The 23301-nt window shown below is 56.1% G+C and overlaps 1 protein-coding gene across 2 annotated transcripts in view; it reads right to left on the bottom strand.

Annotated features, from left to right (window-relative positions):
* PDGFRB (platelet derived growth factor receptor beta) overlaps nt 1-19616 on the bottom strand; it is a 33613-nt gene extending 13997 nt beyond the window's left edge. The window contains exons 1-11 of one of the 2 annotated variants that reach the window (XM_065643829.1): nt 19254-19616; nt 18925-19078; nt 5711-5788; nt 3832-4128; nt 3189-3458; nt 2777-2904; nt 2253-2427; nt 1478-1670; nt 1149-1264; nt 505-631; nt 131-342 (exon numbers count right to left, since the gene is read on the bottom strand). In XM_065643829.1, the coding sequence (XP_065499901.1) occupies nt 131-342; nt 505-631; nt 1149-1264; nt 1478-1670; nt 2253-2427; nt 2777-2904; nt 3189-3458; nt 3832-4128; nt 5711-5759 (1567 nt within the window). In that variant the 5' untranslated portion in view covers nt 5760-5788; nt 18925-19078; nt 19254-19616. Of the gene's footprint in view, nt 1-130; nt 343-504; nt 632-1148; nt 1265-1477; nt 1671-2252; nt 2428-2776; nt 2905-3188; nt 3459-3831; nt 4129-5710; nt 5789-5895; nt 6011-18924; nt 19079-19253 lie in introns of those variants that run through there. The other variant, XM_065643830.1, reaches the window with a different exon arrangement.
* Between the last annotated feature and the right edge of the window lie 3685 nt (nt 19617-23301).

The following is a 23301-nucleotide window of genomic DNA, read 5'->3' as shown; positions in this document are numbered from 1 at the left end:
CCAGGCTTCCTGCCTCTGACAACTGCAGTCATCAGAGGACAGTCCTGGTTCCCAGCACCTCCAGACTGGAAGCATGGAGAGAAAAGTCTATTTCCCCACCACCAGCTCAAACACCTCCCACGGCACTCACTGTGTGGGACCAGAGTGATGTCCTGGGAGCTGGCGCCCAGGAAGTTTTGCACAGTGCATCTCAGGAGCAGAGGCTCGTCCACCCTGTGCAGCTGCAGGGTGCTGTTCACCCGGTACACCTGCAGCTCCGCGTGGTACGTGGCATTAGTCTGCAAACCGATCTCCGCGGACTCGTTCCCCAGCAGCCGGGTGGGCTGCCCCTTGGTGCTGCACCTGGCCAGGGAAGGATAAAGGCACCTGAGAGGCAGCTGGGACCATGCACTACCATGGGATGCCTGGACGCTTGGCCCAGCAGAACACAATAAAATAACAGCCTATTATTCTAAAAAAATGTGAGAGCCCAGCTGTTCCTATGGGCTCCATCACTCCACGTACCATTTGATGTCACTGCAAGTAGACCAGCTGATCTCTGGCTGGGGCATCCCTTCGGCAGAGCATGTTACAGTCTGCTCTCCACTGCTGGAACTGCTGTTCTCCTTGAGATCTATCACTTTGGCTGGCACTGAAACCAAGAGACACTGGTGAGAATTCATGGAAGGGGAACATGATTCCCCTTTACCCCTAACATGGCTTGGGGGTGAGGGGACAGGGAGGTAGGACTCATCGCAGCAATCATGTTTCATTTTTGAAACCTAATAGCAAAAAGAGAAAGGTTTGAGGGGGTCATGGGGAAGACCTGCCCTTGAGTAGCTTGCTAGGAGGGTGGAGGTGAGCACAGGGGAGACTCATGGACACCAGAGCTGCCCACCTGAACCTGCATCTACTACCTTGGGTCAGGGCATGAAGGCCAGGCTTCTGATGTCTGCACTGTCCCCCTGTTTCCTTCGCTTTGAGACCAACTGTGACATATTTCAAGTTAGCATGTTTCTGGCTTTAATATTCTTCCTTTGACCAAAACCACTCTGTGGTAGTCAGAAGAGTAAGGTCTTCAGCCCAAGGGTCCTGCAGCAAAGGCTGGAGCCATTCCCTGAGACTGTCCCGACACTCCTCAGCCCCATGCTTGCAATGCCCATCCTCACCATTTATCTGGAGATGGAAGGACAGCTCCTGCTCATCATCCTCATTGGAAGCCCGGATGGTGTAAAATCCTCCTTCTTCCTGCTTCACCCGCACCAGGACCAGAGCCGTCTGGTACCTGGAGGAGACACAGTCCCAGAGTGATGGGTGTGGGAAGGTACCTGGGGACTGACAATGCTCTGAGGCAACCAGCTCCTCACCCATCTGGAGCATGTTCGAAATCCACTCACAGAAAAGCATTCAACCACCAACGATGTCCAAACAGGAATTTGGAGGCTGCTTTGTGAATTAACCCTTCCCTGCATCCTGGTGAAGAATGATGGGCCCTCACCTGGTTTCTGACAGGTTCCTGCTGGTGAGGGTGAACTCGCTGCTGCTCTCCATGGTCAATGTCTTGTTGTTCTTCAGCCAGACGATGCTGGGTTGTGGGTAGGCCTCCACCTCCACCTGGATGGTGCGGCTCTTGTGGACCTCGGCGTACACCATGCTGGGCAGACGAGTGTGGAAGCGCACAAAGCCACGCTCTGAGAGGGAGCAGGAGGGACAGGGGGTTAGAGAGAGAGAAACATCCCCCTCTCCGGCTCTTTGGGCAAACATGGATCTGGAACAAAACACTCTGAACACCCAGAAGTGGTGGGGCAGCTCCAGATCCACCTCTCAGGGCTTTGGGCTCTTGTCTGAGGGGAGCGTGGGTGCAGAGCCACACCGGAGCGGAGCAGCTCATGGGGCAGGCAGCATGTGGGGAAAAGGCTGTTATCCTGTGGAGATGGGGCAGGTTCCCTCAAATTACATGAAAGGACAGATGCAGATGGGAGGTGACAGTGTGACCTCACATCACCTTGGCACTGCACAGTGCAGAAGAACTCTTATCCATACCCTCAAGTGTCTCAAGGGGCCACAAATGCAATGGTGGGAGATTTGGGATGTTTTGCAGCCAAGAAGTGGGCTGGAGCGACATGGAGTGAGGGTTGGCTTTTTGCCACGGTTACTTAGGGTGGAGGGGAGACAGCTGGAGGTGTTATGGCGAGAAGAGGGTGCCACCCTTGGGCAGCCTGCCTGGACACCCATGTGGTTTCCTGGCATTGGGTGTGTGGGCAGCAACATACCGATCACATGGACCGTGATGTCTTTCCGGTCCGTTTTCTCGTGGTAGCCCTCAGATACATTGCAGACATAGGTCCCGCTGTCCTCCAGCTCTGCATTCTGGATGATGAGGATGGAGCGGATCTCATGGGTGGATCCGGGCAGGAAGTCAGTCACCGGCTCCACAGGCTTCCCTGCCTGCACAACAGGGACAGGAGATATGGTCTGAGAAGTCACGAGCATGTTCTGCCATTGGAGCTACAGAGCCAGGCTCACAGGGAGGGAGGAGGAGGGGGTAGAGTACCTCAGTCTGTCTGCAACAGGGACAGGGAACATGCACCGATCAGAGGCCAGTGAGACAGACAGCCCTGATCCAATGATCTCCCCATAAAGTCTCCCCATGTAGCAGCAACAGCATCCCATAGCTTCTGCCATGGGATGTAGCTTCCTATGAAGCTTCACTTAGGATTTTGATGAGTGATTGCCATGGGACATTTGGGCGAAGGCTGGAGCTGCTGAATGGAGCCTGTGGGGCTGGAGCACTCACTTGTTTGCGGGGATAATCCCAGTTGAAGTTGACCAGCTCATTTCCGCTCACTGTGCACATCAGGGTCACATTTTCTCCCTGCCGCACTATGGTCTGCACTGCGCTGATGGAGACGTTCACAGATGAGACTGTGGGAAAGGTGAAAGAAAGGAATGAATAATGAGGGAAGGGATGAGTGGGCACCCACTTTGTGTATCCTGAGTGAAGTGGTCCTCTGGAAAGTCTCATCCCTTGAAGGATGGAGCTGGCACTTTGGCAGAACCCATTCTCTAATGGAGACAGGACAATCCAGCTCCAAGTTGTTCAGGAGTATTGCTAAGGAGACAGGGGGAGAGCTTTGCTGTCCCCTGCCACTGGGTTGGAGGAACAGCCACAGCAGGGGCACAGGTATGTTAAGACAATGGCAGCTCACCCTGGATCCTGTAAACATAGAAGGTGTCTGAATCCACCTCCTGGTCATCCACAATTGTTCGGCAGAAATAGGTCTTGTCCTCAAAGAAGCCTTTGAATCCCTGTTGTGGGTCATAAGCAGCTGGGATGGGGTTCTCCACCTTTTTCTCATAGAGGGTCACCTGCATCTGTGGGTTGGTCACACGGCATGGGATGACAGCCTCTGTGTAGCCTGTGATGAAGATGAAGAGCTCTTCGGAGGTGATTGTGGGGAGGAAGGCCAGGGAGGGATCTGTGGGAGAGAAGGAACAGTGGTTACAGAAAGCTTCTGGTATGGTGGGATGCTTCTTCCCTTACTCCCCATGGCAAAGGTGGGCTGCTGTGTCATGGACTCGCCAAAGTTCTCCTGGGAGGGTAAGAGAGACCCAGATGCTGCTGCCTAATACTGCTGCCTCCTCCACCACTTGTCCCAACAGGCCTCTCCCATGATCTGGCATACCAGAGACATGCCATGGCCAGATCATCTGCAATGAGGGCTCTCCTACCATGGCAGGAAGGATTTTGGGAGGCCTGGTACTTGGAGACAGAATGATTATTCAAAGTCCTCTTCCTCTCGGTTGCTAAACTCCATGGAAATGCAGAGACAAGGACATGCTGCTCCCTACCTGGAACATAGACGTAGATGGCTTTCCTCTCCGCTGGCTCTGGAGCCTGGTCAGGGCTGTAGGTGCACGCGTACTCCCCGGTGTGACGGCCCGTCACGTTCCTGAGGGTGAGGTTGCTGACAAAGATGCCGCCCCTGTGCTCCAGCGAGGCGGCAAGGGGCTGGCCCTCCCGTTCCCAGGCCAGGGTGCCGTCCCCATAGCAAAAGAGGGAGAAGGTGCTGTGGAGCCCAAGGACAAGCTCAGCATCTCCGGGTTCGATGTGCAGCCCGCTGCCGCCTGATGTTACCTCCAGCAGACCTGGGAGAGGAGTGAGATGAGACCAAGATGGATTCCTCTGAAATCCAAGGAGAAGCATGCTGGATCACAACCTCATGCTGATGTATTTGCTTTCTAGTGTCAGCCTTTACACTGAAAAATAACTTCCCTGGATTTGTCCTCCTTGGTGTAGCTACCCCTGACAAAAACATGCTCTCCTCAGAAATGTCCTGTCAACCCAGGCCTTGGTGGGTCACCCTTCATCCACTATAAATCCCAAAACACTTACTGGGGTGGAAATCAGACATCACACAGTTTAGCAACATTCCATGTTGCCCTGGCTGTCTGTGGAAAAGCTGAGCAGAGGAATCCCAGTTTCATGCTTTCACTATGTTTGCCCCATCCAACCTTTCTGCATGGTAAGTGCACCCCCAGTGCCACCCAGTGCTGCCCAGTGTCATCAGGTGGTGAGGAGCAAGAGGGTGGCTCTGAAACAGCAGGTGTGAACAGAGCTGTGCTGGGGGGCAGACGTGCTGTGATACTGTTGTACCAGCCCAAGGGGCATCCTTGGTCAGGATGGGGCTGGAAATGCGGATGAGCTGGTCCTCCCCCATGTGTTTGCACCTTCAAAGGCTGGGGAAGGCCATGCATTTAGGGGGTGTGGAGGAGAGGAGGAGATGAGGCAGTTCCCTGCTCTGTTGGCTGCCTTTCACAGAATCACAGACTGGTTGGGGTTGGAAGAGACCTTTGGAGATCATCTGGTCCAAGCCACCTGCTAAAGCAGGTTCACCAGAGCAGATGGCACAGGAATGTGTCCAGGTGGGTTTTGAATGTCTCCAGAGGAGAAGACTCCACAACCTCTCTGGGCAGCCTGTTCCAGGGCTCTGGCACCTCAAAGGAAAGAAGTTTCTCCTCTCCACAGGGACAGTGTCAGATGGGACACAGACAAAGCTGAAACAATGTCAGTTTACCACAAAGTGAAAAAGGAATGAAAGTAAAACCCTGCAGGAAATCCTGCGGAAGCAATAGAGCAGGCAAGGTCTTCCTTAACAGCTCCCCGTGTCTCTCCCAGCCTCCTGGCTTCATCCTTTGCCCAGATATCCCACTGACAGTGGGACACGTGCTTCCCCACACGATGTCCCCATGGGTGGGCAGGACAGCTAGGGGCAGCCCCCAGGGACTCACAGAAATGCTGTGAACAGCCCAGATGCAGTTGGGTGCCCTGTTGCCTTGTTGCAGGGGGTTATTCTATATACGGAGTCTGACCAAATCCCTCCTGCTGTGGGGGTGTCTAATGTCCAGCTAATGTGGGTTCTCGGGTGTCTGCTGAGGGCTGAGCATACCTGGCAGTGTCCCCTCTGCAAAGGTCTCCTCCTGCCACCCAGCTGTGTGTTGCACGAAGCAGGTGGGGACTTTACATCCACCCTGCCATAGGATTGGGTCAGCATAAGCTGAGGGACCTGAGTCATTAGGAGGGATGGATGCTCCTGGAGTGTGCTGTGCACCCCTGTGCCTCCCCACACCATCACCCCTTCCCTCCCCCTGGCCCTGGGGTGAACGTCCTGGGGCAGCGTTCCCACCCTGGGCCCAATCCTGCACGCACCTCCCCGCCCACAGCACTCACCGGTGAGGACAAGGAGCCGGAGAGATGTTTTCAGAGAGGGGAGCAGCATGGTGGGCTTCACAGCTAGATGGCCAGATCCTGCCAAGAGCAAAGCGGGGTGAGCACAGCACTGCCAGCAGAGAGGGCTCCCACATCCATCCTGGGCAGGGGGGGTCCCTGAGCCCCCAGCCGAGCCCCAGACTCACTTCTCCTCCTCAGAAACTTCTCATCTCTTTCCAGTTTTCAGCTTTTCCCTCCCAGAAGGGTGGTTGGTTCCCCACCAAGCTAGATCTGCAGGAGGAGCTGTTTCTAAAGCATCTCCCACTGGTAAACAGGGATTTTGCTGGAGGATCCAGGAGTTGTGTCAACTCTCACTCATCTCTACTGGAAATGCCACTCCCCTTGCTGCAGAGCCCTCCCTTTCTCCCACTCTCTGTCCCACTGCCTCCTTTTTTTTTTTTTCTCTTGTTTTTCACTTCCCTCAGTTCCAGTGAGATAAAATTTGCTAGAAAACAGATCCCCCTTCAGCCCTCCCACATTTTCTGCTCCTTCCAATGGAATCAAACAAGCCCGAAGAAACCTCCAAAAAATGAGTTTCTTGTATTTAACTTTTAATTATATATGCTTTAAGGAAATATTTAATGGAGCTTTTTAGTTAAAAATCCCTTTTATCAACTTTTCTCAAGAAGTCTTTTCCACGGACCATTTTCAGCCCTCTCTGGTGCAAACTGGCAGCTCAAAAGAGATGAGGCCAGAGCTCCCTAAGAGCAATGGGGTCTGTCCCCTGTGTAATGGGGTGACAGGTAACCCCCCCATTAGCACCTGCAGGTATGGGGATAAGTATATTGGAAAAGCAAAATGAAGACACTAAGAAAGGGAAGAGTAAGGGGAAAAGGCTTCCTCTGTGCCCAGACAGAGTTGAGGGGAAAAGAGTTCAGTAGCACTGAACCTGGGGATGCTCCTGTGTGGAGCTGAACTTCACAGCTCAGCCAGCCTGCAATCCGGGGCCGAGCTCCCGTCCTGCTGTGGGCCACCTCCTCTCTGCCAGCACAGGAGGCATTTTGGACCTGTTCTCAAAGAAGACCCCGAGGAAAAGCCCCTGTGATGCTGGCACGGTGCTGAGGATGGCTAGTGGCAACCTGGGCTCCCTGACCCAGCCCCAGGCACTGTCTCTTGCTGAGCGGCTCTGCTGCCTCATGGCCCCGGAGTGGCCTCCTGGTTTGCTTGATGTGAAGGAGGAAATGGTTTTTAAATGACGTGCGTTTGTCAGATGTTTTTATTATTCTCTTGCTTTGGCTCAACAAAAGTCTGATCTCCAGCAAACCCTTCCAGGTCTGCAGCTTATTCAGCAGCTTCTCTCCCCCCTCCAGAAAAACTCTCTGTGACTCCTTCTCTTTTCTGCATTTGCCAGAGGGCATGAGAGCCCTTCTGGGGCAGAGCTGGGGGTGGGTAGGATGAAAGGACAGAGGTGAAATTCAGGCTGTAAATGAATGTGACCTCGCTGCTCCCTCCCTCAGAGCACCAGCCTGCAGGAGAGAGGACAGACAACCTAATCTCGCTGCCCCCCAAGGCACTGCCATGAGAACAATTAGCTTTGTTTCCCAATTCTCCTTTACAGAGGTGTGTGATTCATCCATTATTCAATGTTCAAGGTTGCAAGGACAACTGGGATCCTCTCTTTTCACCCCTCCTTGCCTGCATACACAAGTTGTATTTGCCTGCCTGCCCCCACCCGCCTCAGATATCTTCCTGCCAGCACCTAAGATTTTCCCAAGCTCATGCCCAGCTTTGAGCTGCCTGCCCAGTTTCATGGCTATCACTGTTAGTCCTGCTGCAGGTGAGATTTTGGCTTCCTCCACCCACACAGACAGGTCCCTCACTCCACCAGTGATCTCTGCAGGATCACCGATGGCGCAAACCGCAGCTTTGCCGGGGAGCTGGATGCGGGTGCATGGTGGTTCTGGGCTGGCATGGATGTTGCTTCAGCAAGCAATGAGAGCCCTGCAGCCTCTGCCCACCTCCACCCCCGTGTTCAGAGCTGGTTTTAATAAAGCTGCTGGTTTTGCAGAAAGGCATTTCTCTCGGAGATGCTTCCCAAGCAGAGTGGGAGGGTGGCAACATCTCTCAGAGAGTGCTGACCTCTCCCTTGTTTGTCTGCTCTGGTCAGGGCGAGAGGCACGCTCAGAGATGCTGAGCTTTGCCTGTCCTGCAGGATGCATGCCAGAAGGACAAACCTTTCCCTGCCACGGGGACACATGCGCTTGGACATGTGGGTGCACACAGGCATTTCACAAGAGATGTAAATGCACCCAGATCACCACCAGCCTTGAGAGCACTTGTTGTTTCCCTCCTCAGTCACAGCTTTTGTTCTCAGCAAGAGCAATAAGACGCACCCTACGAGTGCCAGACAAGGAGGTGGGTGCAGCCTCACTCAGTGATCCAAACTCAGGTGCCCAGACATTATCCCAGCCAGGGACCCAAACACAAGCACCTACACAATGCTCAGCTGCTTCAGACTGTCTCCTCCCAGCCCTGTGTGTCAGCAAGGTGCCTTGGACCCCTCAGACTCCTGCATCCTTCCCAAGGGCCAGTACCTGAGTATCTTCAAGCCATGGGACCATTTGCCTCCACCCATCCTGGCACATGCCTGGAGGCCAGGGAGGTCCTGCAGCAATGCCACATCCCACGCCCTTCGCTCAGCCCTGCAGCTTTGCAGCAGCCTCCCACCTTGCAGCCGCCAAGGTGAAGTCCCAGCTCCCCATCGCCGTGTCACACCCCTCACCATCCTCTCCTCCCCATCCACACGGGTACAGACTTTCTCTCTGCCCCTCTCCAGCACCGTGATGCAAGGGCCAGCCATCCCTGGCCTGGCAGGCAGCTTCTCTCTTGAGCTGCACTGTTTATTATTCTAAAAGAGGAATTTGGCTGGGAGAGGAGACGGGAGGTCAGCTGGCTCGCAGGGAGGCCAGGCTGGCTGGGTGATGCAGCCCCACGCTCAGCCCCACATGCCTGTGGGGTGGCTGTGCTCCCCCTGGGGACACGGGTCCATGGGGCCACACTGGGGCTTTGCCGAGTGCCGGGGGGAGGACGGGTCCCCCCAGCCTGCTCGCCGTGTCTCTGGTTGCCTTCGCACTGCTGCCCAGTTAGGCTGGGAGCGGCGCACTGAATGTCTGGGAGGGTTTTGAGTCTAAAAAAGACACAGAGGTGACTGTCCCTGCCCGGTGATACAGCCACATTGTTTGTCCTTATCTCTCCTCTGTAATCACATCAGCCTGGCCGGCTGGATGCACACCTTGCTGCAGGATTGCACCCGGCGGCTACTCCTCCTGCGCACACCAAGAGCTGCGTGGAAGGTTTGCAGGCAAGATGAGGGAGAGCTGTCCCAGCTCTAGGGCTGCCAGGTTCCCCAGCTCTCTGCTGAAAGGAAAGCATCCCACAGCCAGGCACCATGGGGGCTGGCAGAGTACCTGCTGAAAGCCTGTTTAAGCATCTCTAACTTCATGCTTTTCCTGCATGTTGCATGGGGTGATGGGATAAACAAGGCCACCCCACCAGCCCTGAGCAGCAGCAGCGCTGTGCAGAGGGCACCCCGGGCTCCAACAGACCATGGAGCCTTTTACAGACAGGACACAGGTGAGAGAGCCAGACCACAGAGGTCAAACGCCACAGCCAAGGCCACGCAGCAGGACCACAGCTGCGCCAGGACCAGGATTCAAGTCTCATGCTTCCTTGTCTCATGACTTCGCAGCTTCTCCAGAGCAGCCCGCTCCCATTTCTCCTGCATCCCAAGTCTGATGACAGCTGAGCTTTCCCCTCCACCTCCTCTTCACTCCCCCACCCACTGCTGCGAGCAGCAGCCAGTGGCTGATGCCTCTGTGACTGATGAACTTGGATGGGAGTTTCTGTGGTGGGAGCAGGGCTACACCCAGGGCCTTGTACATGAGGAAGAGCTGTATCCAGCCTCTGCTGGGGATGGACAAGCTTTATTTTTGGAGGAGTACTCCTTCAGCCATCTCTGCCATTCCTTCCACCTCACAGCGCCTTGCTCAGGAGCCCTAGCATCACCAAACGTTATTGATTCATTAGCTTTCCCCCACTCCAGACCTATCTCTCACTTAAGGGTGCTAGTAAGACAAACATGCCTTTGCTAATGCCCAAAATACGATGTGTGGGCTCAATCTTGACTATTCCCTGGTAACAAGAAAAGAATTTCCTTTGCCTTAGCTCATCATGCCCTGCCAGACCTCTGAGCCCCCTTCCCCCTGCGTTTGCTCCCAGCACGTGTATGGCGCAGTGCTCCTGGCAGAGCATCCCAGCACGCATGGCAGCCACTGCCCATCCCCAAGCACAGATCACGTGGGACGGGGCCATTTCCAGCCCTGCAGATGCCTTAAACCGTGGGAGATCTACGCAGACAGGCACCCATGCCAAGGAGACCCTCCTGATCCACTGCCCTCTTCTCGAGCATGCCTAGACCACATTTCTCACCTCTCTTCCACAACCACTAATGTCCTGTGGAGAACCAGTATGGGGTCTCGCAAGCACTCCCAGAGCTGTGGGAGCTGGGAGCCAGCCTGGTGCACAGGGGAGGGGAAAAGCAGCCATGGCTGCCCTGAGAGCCACCTTGGAAGGAGCTCTGGCCCCTACAGACCATTGATCACTGGCAAGGGGATGTGCTGTCTGCTGGAAACCAGCATGCACAGTCCCCTCTCAGCAAATCCCAGTTGCATTTCCAGGGGCAATTCCTGCATCCGTTGCCTCACGTTGCTCTTCTCCCCTGGCCGTGTTCCCCTTGCCCGAGCCTCTCCACTCTGGCGATGCTGGGCAGAGGTGCTGGCTGCCATTCCAGACCGCCAGGGCATCTTGGCTGGTGGGAACACGACTGTGGCAAAGGAAGGAGCAGAGCAGCAAAGCCAGACCTCTCACACAACCACTGGTCCTTTCTCTTCCTCTGCCTTTCTATTTCGAACCCCTTGTCTTGCTGCGGCTGTGCTTCCAGGCGCTCCCACAATGCTCGCCGGCCCCGCTATCCTGCCAAGCAGGCCAGGGACATCTGGTGCAAATTAGCGGGAAGTACAAGATATTTTATTTCTTTTTTGTCTAAGCACATCTGAGTCATTAAAGTGAGATCATGGGTGCCCGTATGCGACAAAATAAGCCCTGTATAGATCCCATGATCAATGCCGCTTGCAGCCAGGGAGCGAGGCCTCCTCCTGGCTGGGGGGGCACCGTCCCCCGCTTTTGAAGGCAAAGAGCTCCCCAAGCCAAGGCTGGTGACCCCTGAAACCCAAGCCTTGCTTGTCCTACAGTGAAACTCCTTGGCTTGCCCTGTTTTCCTCTGCCACCCTCCCCCTGGCCTCTGCAACTGCTTCTTTCCCACCCTTTAATCTAAATAAAACTGTGCTTTTTTTTTCTCCCTCCCTTGGCTGAAGCCGTCCGGAGTTGCAACATCTCTCCTCTGGGGTCCCTCGGCTCCCATGACACCGAGTTTACTCACAGGCCAGATGATCATCACAGAGCCCTTTTTCTTTTTCCCAGCACATGGCTAGAATTAGGCAGGGCACACACATGGGGAGCCTGTCGTCCCAAGGCCCATAAACAGCTGCTGATAAAACGCAGAGGTAGGAAATCTGAAACCAGGCTGAGGAGCAGAGGCACTGGGGAGTCCCTGGGATCCCACAGACCATCCCTGCCAGGGCTGAGGGGTCCTGAGGCTTTACCCAGGCACTGGTGAGGCCAAGGGATGCCAAGAGCCCTGGGTGCCTGTTTGCAACTTGCTTGGGTTTGGGGGTTTCTTTTAGTCACACCAGCACTTGCAGACAGCATTGCAAACACCTAAAGCCCCTGAGCAGTTTTGCTCATTGATCTGCAAATATGTGATTAAAGCCACAACCACTGATCCCTGCTGTGGACCAAGCAGGGGTAGATGCCACCTCTGGGGCAGTATGAGTTCAGATTCACGATGCCAATACATGAGGATGGCTCTCCTGTCTGCTTCTGCTGCAGACAGTGAGGCTGGTGTGACCAGAACCCCTGTCCAGGACCACAGACCCTGGTCCCCAGCTTTGGTGGCAGCTGGAGAAGGTGTTTGTGGTGATTCTGGTCCTGCAGCAGATGGCAGGACACAAGCTGGCACAGCCAGCCTGCCACAGGCTGTCATCGGCTCTGACGGCATCTGCCAGAAAGCCAAAAATTAGGACCGTGACTCCAAAGCAGGGGGGAAGGCTGCTGGGAAGGATGACGAGTCCACATGGAGCCCCAGGAGTGTGATTCAGCAGCTCTGGGGTCAGCCATGCAAGGAATGGGGTGGGGAGGCGAGCCCCACGCAGCCCCATTTTGGCTGCAGACACCCTCCCTCTCTGAGCACTGAGGGATCTCGACATCCATGCACATGATCCAGCACACGTCCAGCCGTGGGCTCTCCACAACGCATTGCTGCAAGGAGCTCTCACGGCGGGACGTGGGACCACGGCAAGCCCTGCTCTCTCACCCCTTATCCGCCCTGCTTTCCCCCTCTGCTAAGCCCATGGGAGACAGAAGAAACGAGTGACCTATTTAGTGCAAGTTCAAAATAAAATGAAACATCTGTTTGGAGAATTGCCAGCGTTATAAATAATCCCCCAGCCCAGAGTGTTGGTATTCATGGCCCTTTCGGCTGCGCATGCTCCCCCGCTTCCGCTGTCGGAGGAAAGGCTGAGCCCCAGGGCCGGCAGTGGCTGCTCCCCCGAGCCTGCGAGCTTGGCCCAGGCTGTGGGAAAACCCTGGGCGAAGACCAGAGCTCACCCGGGGCTGAGGAAGGAGGGGTGGGGGTGTTGGGAGGAACGGCTGCCCCGTGCCGGGAAAGGCTGATGCGGTGCCTGGCTGTCCCTTGCTGCACATCCCAACCAAATCCTGCTCCCCTTGGGCTCCCCAGGGCAGCGAGTGCAGGTCAGGGCCATGGTGATGCTGGGGCTGGCCAGTGTTTTGGAGCACAGCCCTGAAGTCTGGTGCTGTGTGTGACTGAGGATGCTCACCAGGGGTGTGGGGAGCAGAGCTCTGTTCAGCCTTGGGGTAATGACCCCCTTGGGGAGGCACAAATGTGCCCTTCGGGAGCCTTTCAGCCTTTCCCAGTGCCATTCTCCAGCAGGATGCTCTAAAGGACACAACAGAACCCAGCTGGGACTGACCATGACTGTCCCCAACTTCTCCATTGCCCCGGCACACCATGCTGCTTCTCAAGCACACAAGCAGCACAAGTGATGAACATGGCTGCAGGACACAACCCACACAGCTCCCTGCATCGCTTCACCCCCAGCCCCTCCAACCAAGCAGCAAAGCCTTGGGGCTGGGTGGCAGCAGTGACTTAAAGACCTCTCTGGCCCCTGCACCCCCAAATGGGCAGATTCAGGGGTCCCAGTTCCCCAAGATGTAGGCCTGGATATGGCTCACCTCTAAGCAGAGTCCATGCACTCACCCACTGCTTTTCCCCACTACCAGCAGAGTGGAGAGGGAAGCAGGGTGAGACCAAGGGTCAGGCACCATCCTGGCTGCTTCTTCCATGTCCTGGCTGCTCCTTCCATGTCCTGGCATTCCCAGGTCTTTCATCGCTCTTGTCCCACAGCTGCCAGAAAGCCACATCTGCCTTCCCACAACAACTCAATAGAAGCATGCTACTAAAGTATACATGAGAAAGAAAGCAGTTCCTAGCACATCACCATCTCTACCACCTGCTTGTGGTCACTATTTGAGGGTGGCTCTAGAGTGGGGCGAGGGCTGGAGCCAAAGGTCCCAGCTGACTCTAATTAACCATCAGTCATCAGCTGCAAGGGCAGGGTGGTGAAGGCAGGAGAAGAAAAAGAGCCATCCTGAGCCCTAGTAGGATATAGAGGTTTTGCAAAGCCCCAGGAGCATTCAGAGTGTTGTGGTCTTACCAGCCCCACATCCAAGCAAAGGATAAGCAACCCGATCCTCCTCTGAAAATTTCCGTGAGACACGGATCTTCTGGGAAGGAGGAGACAATCTGCTTGGATGCATTGACTCTTCTCTTCTTGGCTGCCTGCAAAGGATCCGAGCTTAATCGCTTTGTTCTGGGGTTTTAGGCTCTCGTGGCTGGGATTAGGCACTCACCAGCTCTGTGGTCAGGGCACCCTTTGCCCGTCTGTGGGATCTGGAGAGGAGCCTGGCACCATGGCCAGGGTGGGAGAGGAGGGGGCCAGGCAGTGCTGGGGTGCGAAGGGCAGAGGCTGCTTTCAGAGGGGGTTGTGTTTGATTTGGCCCTGCTACTTCTGTGTTCCTAAGAGGGAGCAAAACGCAGCTGCTGGTGCAGCTCTTGGTGCCAGGGGCTGATCCTGCCACCTCCTCTATAAGCCCAACTGTGGGCAAGAAGACCGGGGTGGTGGAACCCAGTGCCAGGACTGCAGAGACAGCCAAACCGCAGTGCTGGGGACAGCCACCCTCATCCTGTGCCTGCCTGACAGGTCAGACCCCAGCCGGCAATCGTGCGCTGATGGGGCTCTGGCCCTCACCTCCTTATAACAACAGGTCCTGGGGGCAGCGATGGAGCTTTCTGTAGCGGGGAGGTACAGAAAGCCAAGCACATCCCACAGGTTGCACAAGGGATGCCTCCCTCTTGGATGATCTCTTCCCATGTGTTCTGCTCAAGCAGCACAAGCCGTGGTTGCCACCCTGCACACAGGGTCCTGTATAACATCTGGTGGCTCCTCTCCCTGCAGTCATGGAGCAAAAATCAGCTCCACTCTGTCCCCACGCTTTGCAAACAGCCCCTGGCCCCCAAACCCCATGGATCCTCCAGAGGAGAAGCCAAGGCAGGAACCAACGCTGGGGCTGGCAGCTGCCAGCACCCCCTGCCCCTCCAGAGCGTGGCTTTAAAATGGGCACCGAGTCCTGCCAGGAATTCACCTCCTTGAATAAGAACATATTCTCCCAGGCTGGAAAGGGAAAGTTGGCAGCTGCCTGCAGGGAGACAAGAGGGGATCCCTCTGGCGATGCCGGCAGCACTCAGCCCCAAGGAAAGCGGGGTTTCTGTTCTGCCACTGTTTGCTCGGCAAAGGCTGAAACCGAGGTGACTTCCAGTTTGCGAGCAGAGAATGTGCTTTCAGAGAGCGAGGCTCGAAATGGTGTATTTTCTGCTGGCCCCGGTTCAGACAAACCCACAAGCAAACATATTTTTTTGTATAAATAAGACAGTGTGTCTCGCCAGTTAAAGCAATTCAAACATGAATGTAGCAATTTAATTGGTGCCAATTACTGTGTCTCGGTAGCATTAAGATTTCAGTCACAGACTCTTGTGCATGGTAGAGGAGCCAGAAGGGAGAAGGCAGAGGGACTGGCAGGACGGGGCCTCGCACCGAAGGGCAGATTTGCCTGTCACCTGCTCATCTCTTCCCTGCTTTGGGAGCCCCATCCCTCCGAGCAGCCCTGGTGCTGCCCATGGGGATGTGCTGAGAAGTCCCCTTCCATAACAGGGAGAAGGTATCTCCTACCCCATCTGTCTCCTAGTTTACAGCCTGGGGTTTGACAGCCAGCGCAGGGCCCTGGTTACATCCCTGCATTCTCCAACCCTCCCCTGCTCCTGCACCCCAAATCCTCCTGTGAGCCCCATCACACATCAGCTCTTGCTGAGCCCAGGGGGGAGTGTAGGGTGGGTGTTAGCGGAGACCTGGAGAGATGAGCAGATGTCCCCACAGACACGTTCTGGAGAGGACGAGTTCTCCATGGGTGCGGGACATGCACAACTTGCACCACACCAGCCTGGCTTTCCTGGCAGCAACCTTTCCGTAGGGGATTTTGTGAGCTGCCTTCTCCCTGCACGGGGTCTCCACACCTGGCACTGCAGGTTGGTGGTTGCAGGAGGAGGGTACGAAGACAGATCAGACCATGTCCCAGCCTGTGTCCCAGCTGTGCGCCAAGAGATGATGGAAAACCAGGGTGTGAGGGGCAGCAGGTCACTGTACGTCTCCTGCTACCAGGCTGGGAGAGCAACGGACCTGTGGGACCACCTTGCTCAGTGCATGGCTGTGTCCCAGCACAGCTCTGTGCATCCCCGGCACGTGTCCCTGTCCGGCTGGGTCAGCTCCGTGTCCCCCGTGGTGCTGGGAAAGCGTTGCGTTTCCAGGAACAGGCATCCCAGTGGGAGTGGAGCAGGGCAGAGGTGTGCTTGGCTCGGGGAGCCTAATTAGGCAACCGGGGAGAGGAGGAGGGGAGACAGCTACCCCTAAAACAAGCCTTGTTATGTCCAGTTTGCCTGGTGGAACGGAAGGAGCCTCCTGGAGCCGGTCCAGCCTCTCAGGAAACAATACCCAGTCTATACCCTCCCCTTGCAGATCCTCTCCAGGGGATTTCTTTCCCTTGGTTAAAGTACAAACAAACAAACTCCACGAAGTGTTGGGCCCGGATCCTCCCTCGCAGCGATAGGATGCATCCCGCCAGCCCCGAGCCCCCGTGGTCCCCAGCAGCCTCCAGCTCTGGGCCAAAGGCAGCCCTCGCTGCGCTCCCACGGGATTTGGCCACTGCGCAGCCCCTCTGCTCCCTGCTCTTTGCTGCTGTATCCCTGGAAGATGCCTTGCCAGAGACAGACCCTATGAAGACCATTGCAATCCCATCCTGCCTCAGCATGGCGTCAGACACGGGGGCCAGAGGGACTTTCGGGGACTGTCTGGCCCCAGCATGGAGTCAGGTACAGGGGTCCCTGCCCTGACCCTCCAGCAGCCAGTCACATCTGTCTGTCACTCGGGTGATGCCATGGCTTTTTCTTGCATGGCATCGCTCTTACGGTTAGAGAGCATTTCCTAAACTCAGCTTTCCCCTGGTGCTCGCTAAGACAATTTCGTCTTTCCCTAGTGCTCGTGAAGGGCTCAGTGCTCTCCTCTTCCTGACAGTTCTGTTCTGAACGTGTTGGAAATCCTGTCACAGACCCATCAAAAATGAGGCTGAAAGAGATCACGGGGTCATTGCCCTGCTGCAGTGTCCACATCGCCTCAGCCAGAGGTTTTCCTGATGTGTCCTTTGAAACCTTCAGGGCTGAAGGCACCCAGCCTCATGTCTTTAAACTTACAGATGTTTTCCCTAAAAGCTAACGTTTTTCTTTGCAGTGACCTTTCCTGTGCATGAAGACTGTGCTACCTTCCCCCAGTGCCCAACCAGCCCCATTAACCCCTCTTTCAGTCCTCCGTAGACTATTCTGGGCTTCTCATCACCCCCCATGCTCGCCCCAAGTCTTTCCACTCTGGGCACATCCCTGCTGAAGCGCTTGGCATCGCTTGCTGGGGAGGACCCGTTCCTCCACCCCACGTGCTCAGCCTGCCTCCCGCGTGTCCCGTGCTGCAGGTCTGCCCGCACCACGCTGCAATCTGGTTTGTGTCCACTCTAGCCCCCAGGTCCTTTCCCACCATACAAGCTGCTGGGCTGTCAGCTCCCAAGATGATGCACAGCCCTTTAATATTTCCTTCCCAACGGCAGCATGCCGTCACAGCTCGCTGTTGCCTGGTTGACGCTGGACTCCTCCCGGACTCCTCTGGGATCCTCCCACACTCTGATCTGCCTGCGCACCAGCTGCCCACCCAGCGTGGTACCAGCCTGGAGTTTCATATGTGTGCTCATCCATCACCCAAGCAGCTAATGTAGAGATTGCAGAGGACCAAGCCCAGGCCAGAGCCCCGCCAGACCCTACAAGAAATCCCCAGGACTTTGGACAATCAGCCATGGCTGACTTCTCCCTGGTTGCAGCATTACATGTGTGCATGCATTTATGCAAATGGGTCACTGTGACTCGATGCTTCTCCAGAACAGTAACCCCTCATGATGCACCAACCAAATTGAGGGTGTTTCCTGGACCCATGGACACTGTCCGGGGATGGGAACTGCCACCAGGTCTGCAGCCACCCATGCCTGGACAACAGCGGTGTCAAGGAGTGACTTCAAGCCTCATGTCAGACCATGCCCAGGGCTGGGTGCCAACCGGGGTGGGTACCTGGCAGCTCCCCTGCTGAGCCAGCCTGGCATGTGCCCTCTGCCAGGATGAGCCATGTCTTTGCTGCCAGCTCTGGCTGCCTGAACAAAACGTGTCCCTTTCCTGAGAACATGGGGTGAACAGGCACCTTCTCCCTGCAGTGTGTTGAGGGAGAAATGACCCTCCAACCGACCTCTCAATGGCCCCTGGGGAGCTCTGGGTCTCAACTTCGCTGGTCCTTGTCATCAGTGGGAGACCCTCTGAAAAGATTCGGGACTGCCAAGCCCCTGCAAACAGGGTTGCACGTCAAACCAACTGCTTATAGCTATTTGCACACTGCTTTAGCAGAAGCCTCAGGTGCTCTGGGGCAGGGATGGAGGGAGCAGCACAACATCCCCCTCCACCACAAGCTCTGCTTTGGAAGTCTCCCTGTTGGCAGGTGAGTGCAGGAGCTGGATGCTCTGAGCCCACAATGGCCCCAGTGTGAACACCAAAGCCCCACAGGTCATGCAGCCCCCTGTCCCCAGGCTGTTGGGGCTGCCTGAGGTAGCACAGCTTCACTTCAGACCAGCTCCAGCCTGGGACAGCAGAGTGGTTGCCCACATCTGTGCCTTGAAGGGTTTTGCCAGGCTCTTCCCTCTCCAGTACCCACTGAGCAGGGCTTGCAGACGTCCCTCACTGCACTGGCCTGGCCCAGGGGGACAGGAGTGCCATCAAGAGCAGAAACCTGAGAGACATGGTCTTAGGAGCATCCTGTGTTTAGGGATGACCACGGATGCATTCGGATGGTCTGACAATACAGTAACGCTGCTCTGCAGCGGCGCACACGTCTCTGAAAGATGTCTTGCTGTGGGGGGTGAGCAGCCCCTTCCCCAAACACACCCCATCCTTCCAGCAGCCGCTGGGCTGGGAGAGCCGGGGTAACCCCCTAACCCAGGGAGGGACTGAGAGCTCCTCAGGGAAAAGCAGAGATGACCTGGGTCCCATTTCCTCTGCAGTGGGGTCCCTCTGCCTGCCCTACAGCCACAGTGTCCCCTTGGCTGGGACAGCTTTTCCTGCAGGATGCTGCAGAGCTTGGCCACTCTCCTCCAAACACCACCTCCCCAGGGCTTGCAGGGGTGTTTTGGGGTGCCGGACCCTTGAAGGGGAGCAAAGACCCTTACAGAGCAACAGGGCCATCTCGGGGAGCAGGTCCTTGGGGTCCTGCATCACCTCCAGTGCGAGGTTTCCTGGCTGGAGCGGAGCGGGAGGATGAGCCGGCACCCGGGTGGGCAACACGAGGGCTTACCTTGGGCAGGGTCCCACCAGGTGACCGCTGGTGCCACAAGTCCCACAGGCGCTGGCGACACAAAATTCCTTCGTCTCTTCCTCCACACTCTATCTGCTGTCTGCCGAGGCTCTCCCTGCCCTCTCAGCCCTCCCCAGTTGGCAAGGCTTTTCCACTTAAAGGAGAAAGAGAGGGAAGGGAAGAAATGAAGTGGAGGGGAGGAGGGGAAAAAAAAAAGTAAAGCCAAATAAAAAGGAGAGACGAGGCTGTGCCAGGGCTGGGCTGCAGCCAAGCCCTTGCTCTGCTCCTCTAGTGCATCTCAGCAGCGCCCTGGGCAGCCCCCAGCCCACCTGGGAGGGGGTCCGGCCGCCCCGGGCACAGGGATGTGCACGCGTGTGTGTGCGTGTATAAATAAAAGAGACCCCGGGAGGAGGAGAAGGGGGGAGTTGGCCTCGCCAATGAGGAGCGGAGTCCCTCCGACTTCCTCCCTCCACCCTCGGCGGGGACCCTTTGCAGAGCAAAACTTTTGATTAAAGCCCGGCAGACGAGTGTGATGGGAAAAAAAAGTTTTAAAAAGCAGGAGAAGCCAAAGAGGCTGCAAGGAGAGGGGAGTTTTGCCGCTGGCTGCAGAGGGGGAGCGGCCAGGGCCCGGCAAACGGGAAACAAAAGGAGACCGGACCGGCTCTCGCCTCCTTAAACCGGAGGGAAGGCGCTGCTCTGTCCCTGTGTCTGCTTTCAATTCTGGCCTTTTTCCCTGTTTTCTTTCTTTTTTTTTTTTTTTTTCTCTCTTAAGCACCCCCCTCCCGTTTTCTTTCTTTTTTTTTTTTTTTTCTCCCTTTCTCAGGATATGAGGGGATGTTTAGAAAATCCACTGCCCACGCCAGCAGCTGACTCATGTTTTTATTAAAGAAGGCCTGTGCTGAGCCGACTCCGCGTATTCCCCCGGACGCCTCCCCGGGCCGTGCTGTGCCGGCTCCGTGCCTCCCACCCCACTGATCCCCGGCTGCCTGCGGCCACTTGGGGACCGCCAATGCACCCTCCCAGCCCTATTTTTTATTTTTTGGAAAGGGGAACAAAAGGTCTTGTGTGACTGGGGTGCTGTGGCAGAAGGTGGTTTTGCTTGGGGACTCAGGGCTGTGCGGGTTACCAAGGGGCACAGAGCAGGGAGAGGTGTCAGGAGCTCCCGTTTGCACCTCAACCAGGGCATCATCTCGGATGTCCTGCACCCCTCCTTCCCTGGGAGGTGGGAGTTGACTAATGAACCTGCTTTAAATCCTCCCCATACCTTGATGGGTTCAACTAAGTTTTCTGAGATTCCATCAATAGGAAAAACGTTATCATTTGTCCAATAGGGAATTTATTTGCAATTAGTTTCAGCACTGTAACAAGGTGCAGAAGCTCTTTGGATCAAAACTGTCTTTCACTCATCAGTTCTTGCCACCATTTCCATCTTGGGCATGTGCTTTTGTCTGATCCAGACAAGAAAAAATGCAGAAATGCACTGGCTATCCTGAAAAGATGACTCTCCTGGAAAGAGACCTTTCTCTCTTTTTTTCTTTTCCAAGAATTAAAAAGTCCTTCCCGTAAAGACAGCACTGCTGAAATCTGTGTTCCTGGCTTGTTTGCAAGGCAGACTCATCCCTTTCTGCCTCCCTAACGAACACCTGCACAATGGGCATGGCTAATGATTCCCTGGCTGGATAAACCCAGGAGATTGCTGCTTATCACCCGTTATCTTGGCGTTTTCTTTGCACTGATGAAAAACCAAAGGGGAAAGTCTGTTCTGTGCAGCTATGGAGGGCAAGGAGGGCCGGGCTGCAGCATCCCCGGTTATCTGCATGCAATGAACAGCATTTTGCACGAGGGTGCTCCTGGGCTGACTCTGTTCCCGGTGGGGTCAGGCAGCTGGGCAGGTGCAGCCCGGGCAGGGCAGGGGAGATGGGGCCTGGCTGGATCTGGGAGGAGAGGGGGACCAGGAGAGGAAGGGTGATGGAGAAATGGCCTCCCAGAGCTGGAGGGGCTGTTGCTCCAGGCTGCATGGTGGGTCAAAGCTCTGAGACCCTGCTGCTCCCCTGTGCCAGGATGGCCGGGATCCCTGACTCCAGATGGGGGGATGGCCATATACGAAGGGGTTCCAGCAGCCCCCCAGAGCCAAGACGGTCTGTCGTGCGGAACAGGAAAGGGTAAGCATGAGAGTGGCTCATATGGGGGGCAGGCGGCAGAGGGGATGTGCTGTGCACATGGCTCTTCCTGACACTTTTCTCAAGGGATAAAGACATGTCTGACGGGTCTCTGCGTGGAGATATGTGGGCTGCCGGGAATTGCTTGGCAGAGCTATTTCCCAGCAGCGTTCCCCCTCCAGGACAGCATCGCTGCTTGCGACAGAGCAGGAGAGGGAGAAACCCTCTGGTGTGATCCTGCTGGGACCCTCGCTCCAGGGACAGGCTACTGGGAGCCGGTGCTTTCCCAAGACCCAGGACTCCCAGTGTTCAGCCCTAGGATGCCCATGTCTGTACTGCATGCCAAACCCTTCAAACAGGCTCTGAGAGGGGGATCGACTGGGAGCCCATGTCCAGGCATCCTAGGATGAGCAAGGGGTGGAAAATTTAGCACAAACCATGCTGGAGGGCAGAGCATCCTGATCCTGAGGTGGGACATATTCCACTCCCTCTCCCTCCTGCAGACAGATGACCCCTATGCCCACTCCTGGGCTGGGAGCAGGGACAACCTGTGCAAACATAACCCTCTCCCAGGAGAAGTCTGCAAAGACCAGAGCTCATTGTTTTGGGATGCTGGGACAGCCCTGGAGAGCCCACAGCATCCCAGCAAGCACATGGTGGCCCGTGCTGTACATCCCCAGGGAGCATCCAGGGCTGCGCACTTTGTTTTGGAACAGCATGTAGGGTCACAGCAGCTCCTGGGAAAGGCCAGCTCGGAGGAAGCACTGAAGCCAGAGGCACTCGCTTGTGCAAGTGTGTGGGTTTAGGGGAGCAGCTCAGCTACTTCTGTCTCATCCCCCTTTCGTTGCTTACCTCTATTTTTGGTGCCTACACCCCCATTCGTGGTGCTTGCAGGACTTAGTGATTCCCCCAGGGCTGGGACAGCTGCAGTGTGGGCTGCCAGAGCCGCTCTCGGCTGAGATTTCCAGCCTCAATAATCATCCCTAAGTGCTAGCGGGAGCTTGGGGTCATGCAGCATCTCTGGTGGGGACAGCAGCCACTGACATAGGGACACTCCAGGGTATTTGGACTGCTCTGGTGTCACTTGGATCAAAGCAGCTCTCTGACCTCTTGCCCCATACCAGGCAGAGCTGGGACCATGGGGAAAACCCATATCCTGTGCCTGATGTGGAGAAGAGACGCTCAGGCCAGGTGACCCAAGATGACAGTGGGAATGGCCATGCTGGAGGCAGCGACAGGTCCCGTGTGTTGGCAGGTGAGAGGCAGGTAGGAAGAAGCAGCAGATGTCGGCCTTTCCCACTTCTCTGAAGGTTTAACAAGGGCCAGATTTGCCCCTGGCTTCAGGTCCTCCAAGCCTCGTTCACCTCCAAGTCACCCCAGGAATTTCAGCATTGCTCTGATGTGATATTGAGCTGCAGACCACAAGAGAGGAGTGATGGGTACTGGGGAGCACAGCACCACATTTGGGCAACCCATCTGGTGTGACAGCTTCCAGCGCTTGCTCCTGGCTGGATCTAGCTTTTGGGCCCAGGGGAGAGCTGCCTGGAGGCTTCATCCAGCCCTTTCCAGAGCTCTGTCCCGGCCTCTGGAGAAACCACTACCCTGTACATGGTCCTGCTTTGCCAGGGTGGTGGTGGGTCACAGCAGTGCCCAGGGACGAAGGGGAGACAGAAAGTCCTGGGATCCTTCCAGTGACCATACGGCCGAGCACAATGCGCTGGGGAGCATCCCAGACCGCAGAGCATCCTGCAGCACCATGAACGCTGGTCATGGACGCCACACGGCAACAGTGCTATTGGGAGGTAGCACTGAGCCATACACCCTACGGTGCTGTGTCCCAACAGATGCTGGCCTGTCCCCTACATCCCCTGGGTTCGGGCACTTGGAGGGGACACTAGCCAGCGGCAGAAGGTGCTAGCCCGCTGCCTCTCCTTGCATCGGGACCTTTCTGTCCCCATCCCACACGCTCTTCCTAATCCCCACAACAAGCCTCGGTATTAAATGTGCTCCGCAGAGCCCCGGGAGGCAGCGGCAGGCTCCTGGGTGAATACTAATAGCGATGCCGTCCGGTCGCCCCAGACTTTCCCACACATCTGCAGTCACTTAATGTGGGAATTGTTAACCCTCTGCTTACGCCGTGCCTGAAATTTGGCGAAGGAGTGGAGCATGGCCAGGATGCTCCCGCCAGGCCCCAGCCACCTTCGGGACCCCATGTCTC

Source organism: Caloenas nicobarica, chromosome 13, assembly GCF_036013445.1.
Source record: "Caloenas nicobarica isolate bCalNic1 chromosome 13, bCalNic1.hap1, whole genome shotgun sequence".
NCBI classification, from domain to species: Eukaryota; Metazoa; Chordata; class Aves; order Columbiformes; family Columbidae; genus Caloenas; species Caloenas nicobarica.
Note: the sequence above shows the minus strand (reverse complement) of the source record. Positions and strands in the feature narration are given on the sequence as shown.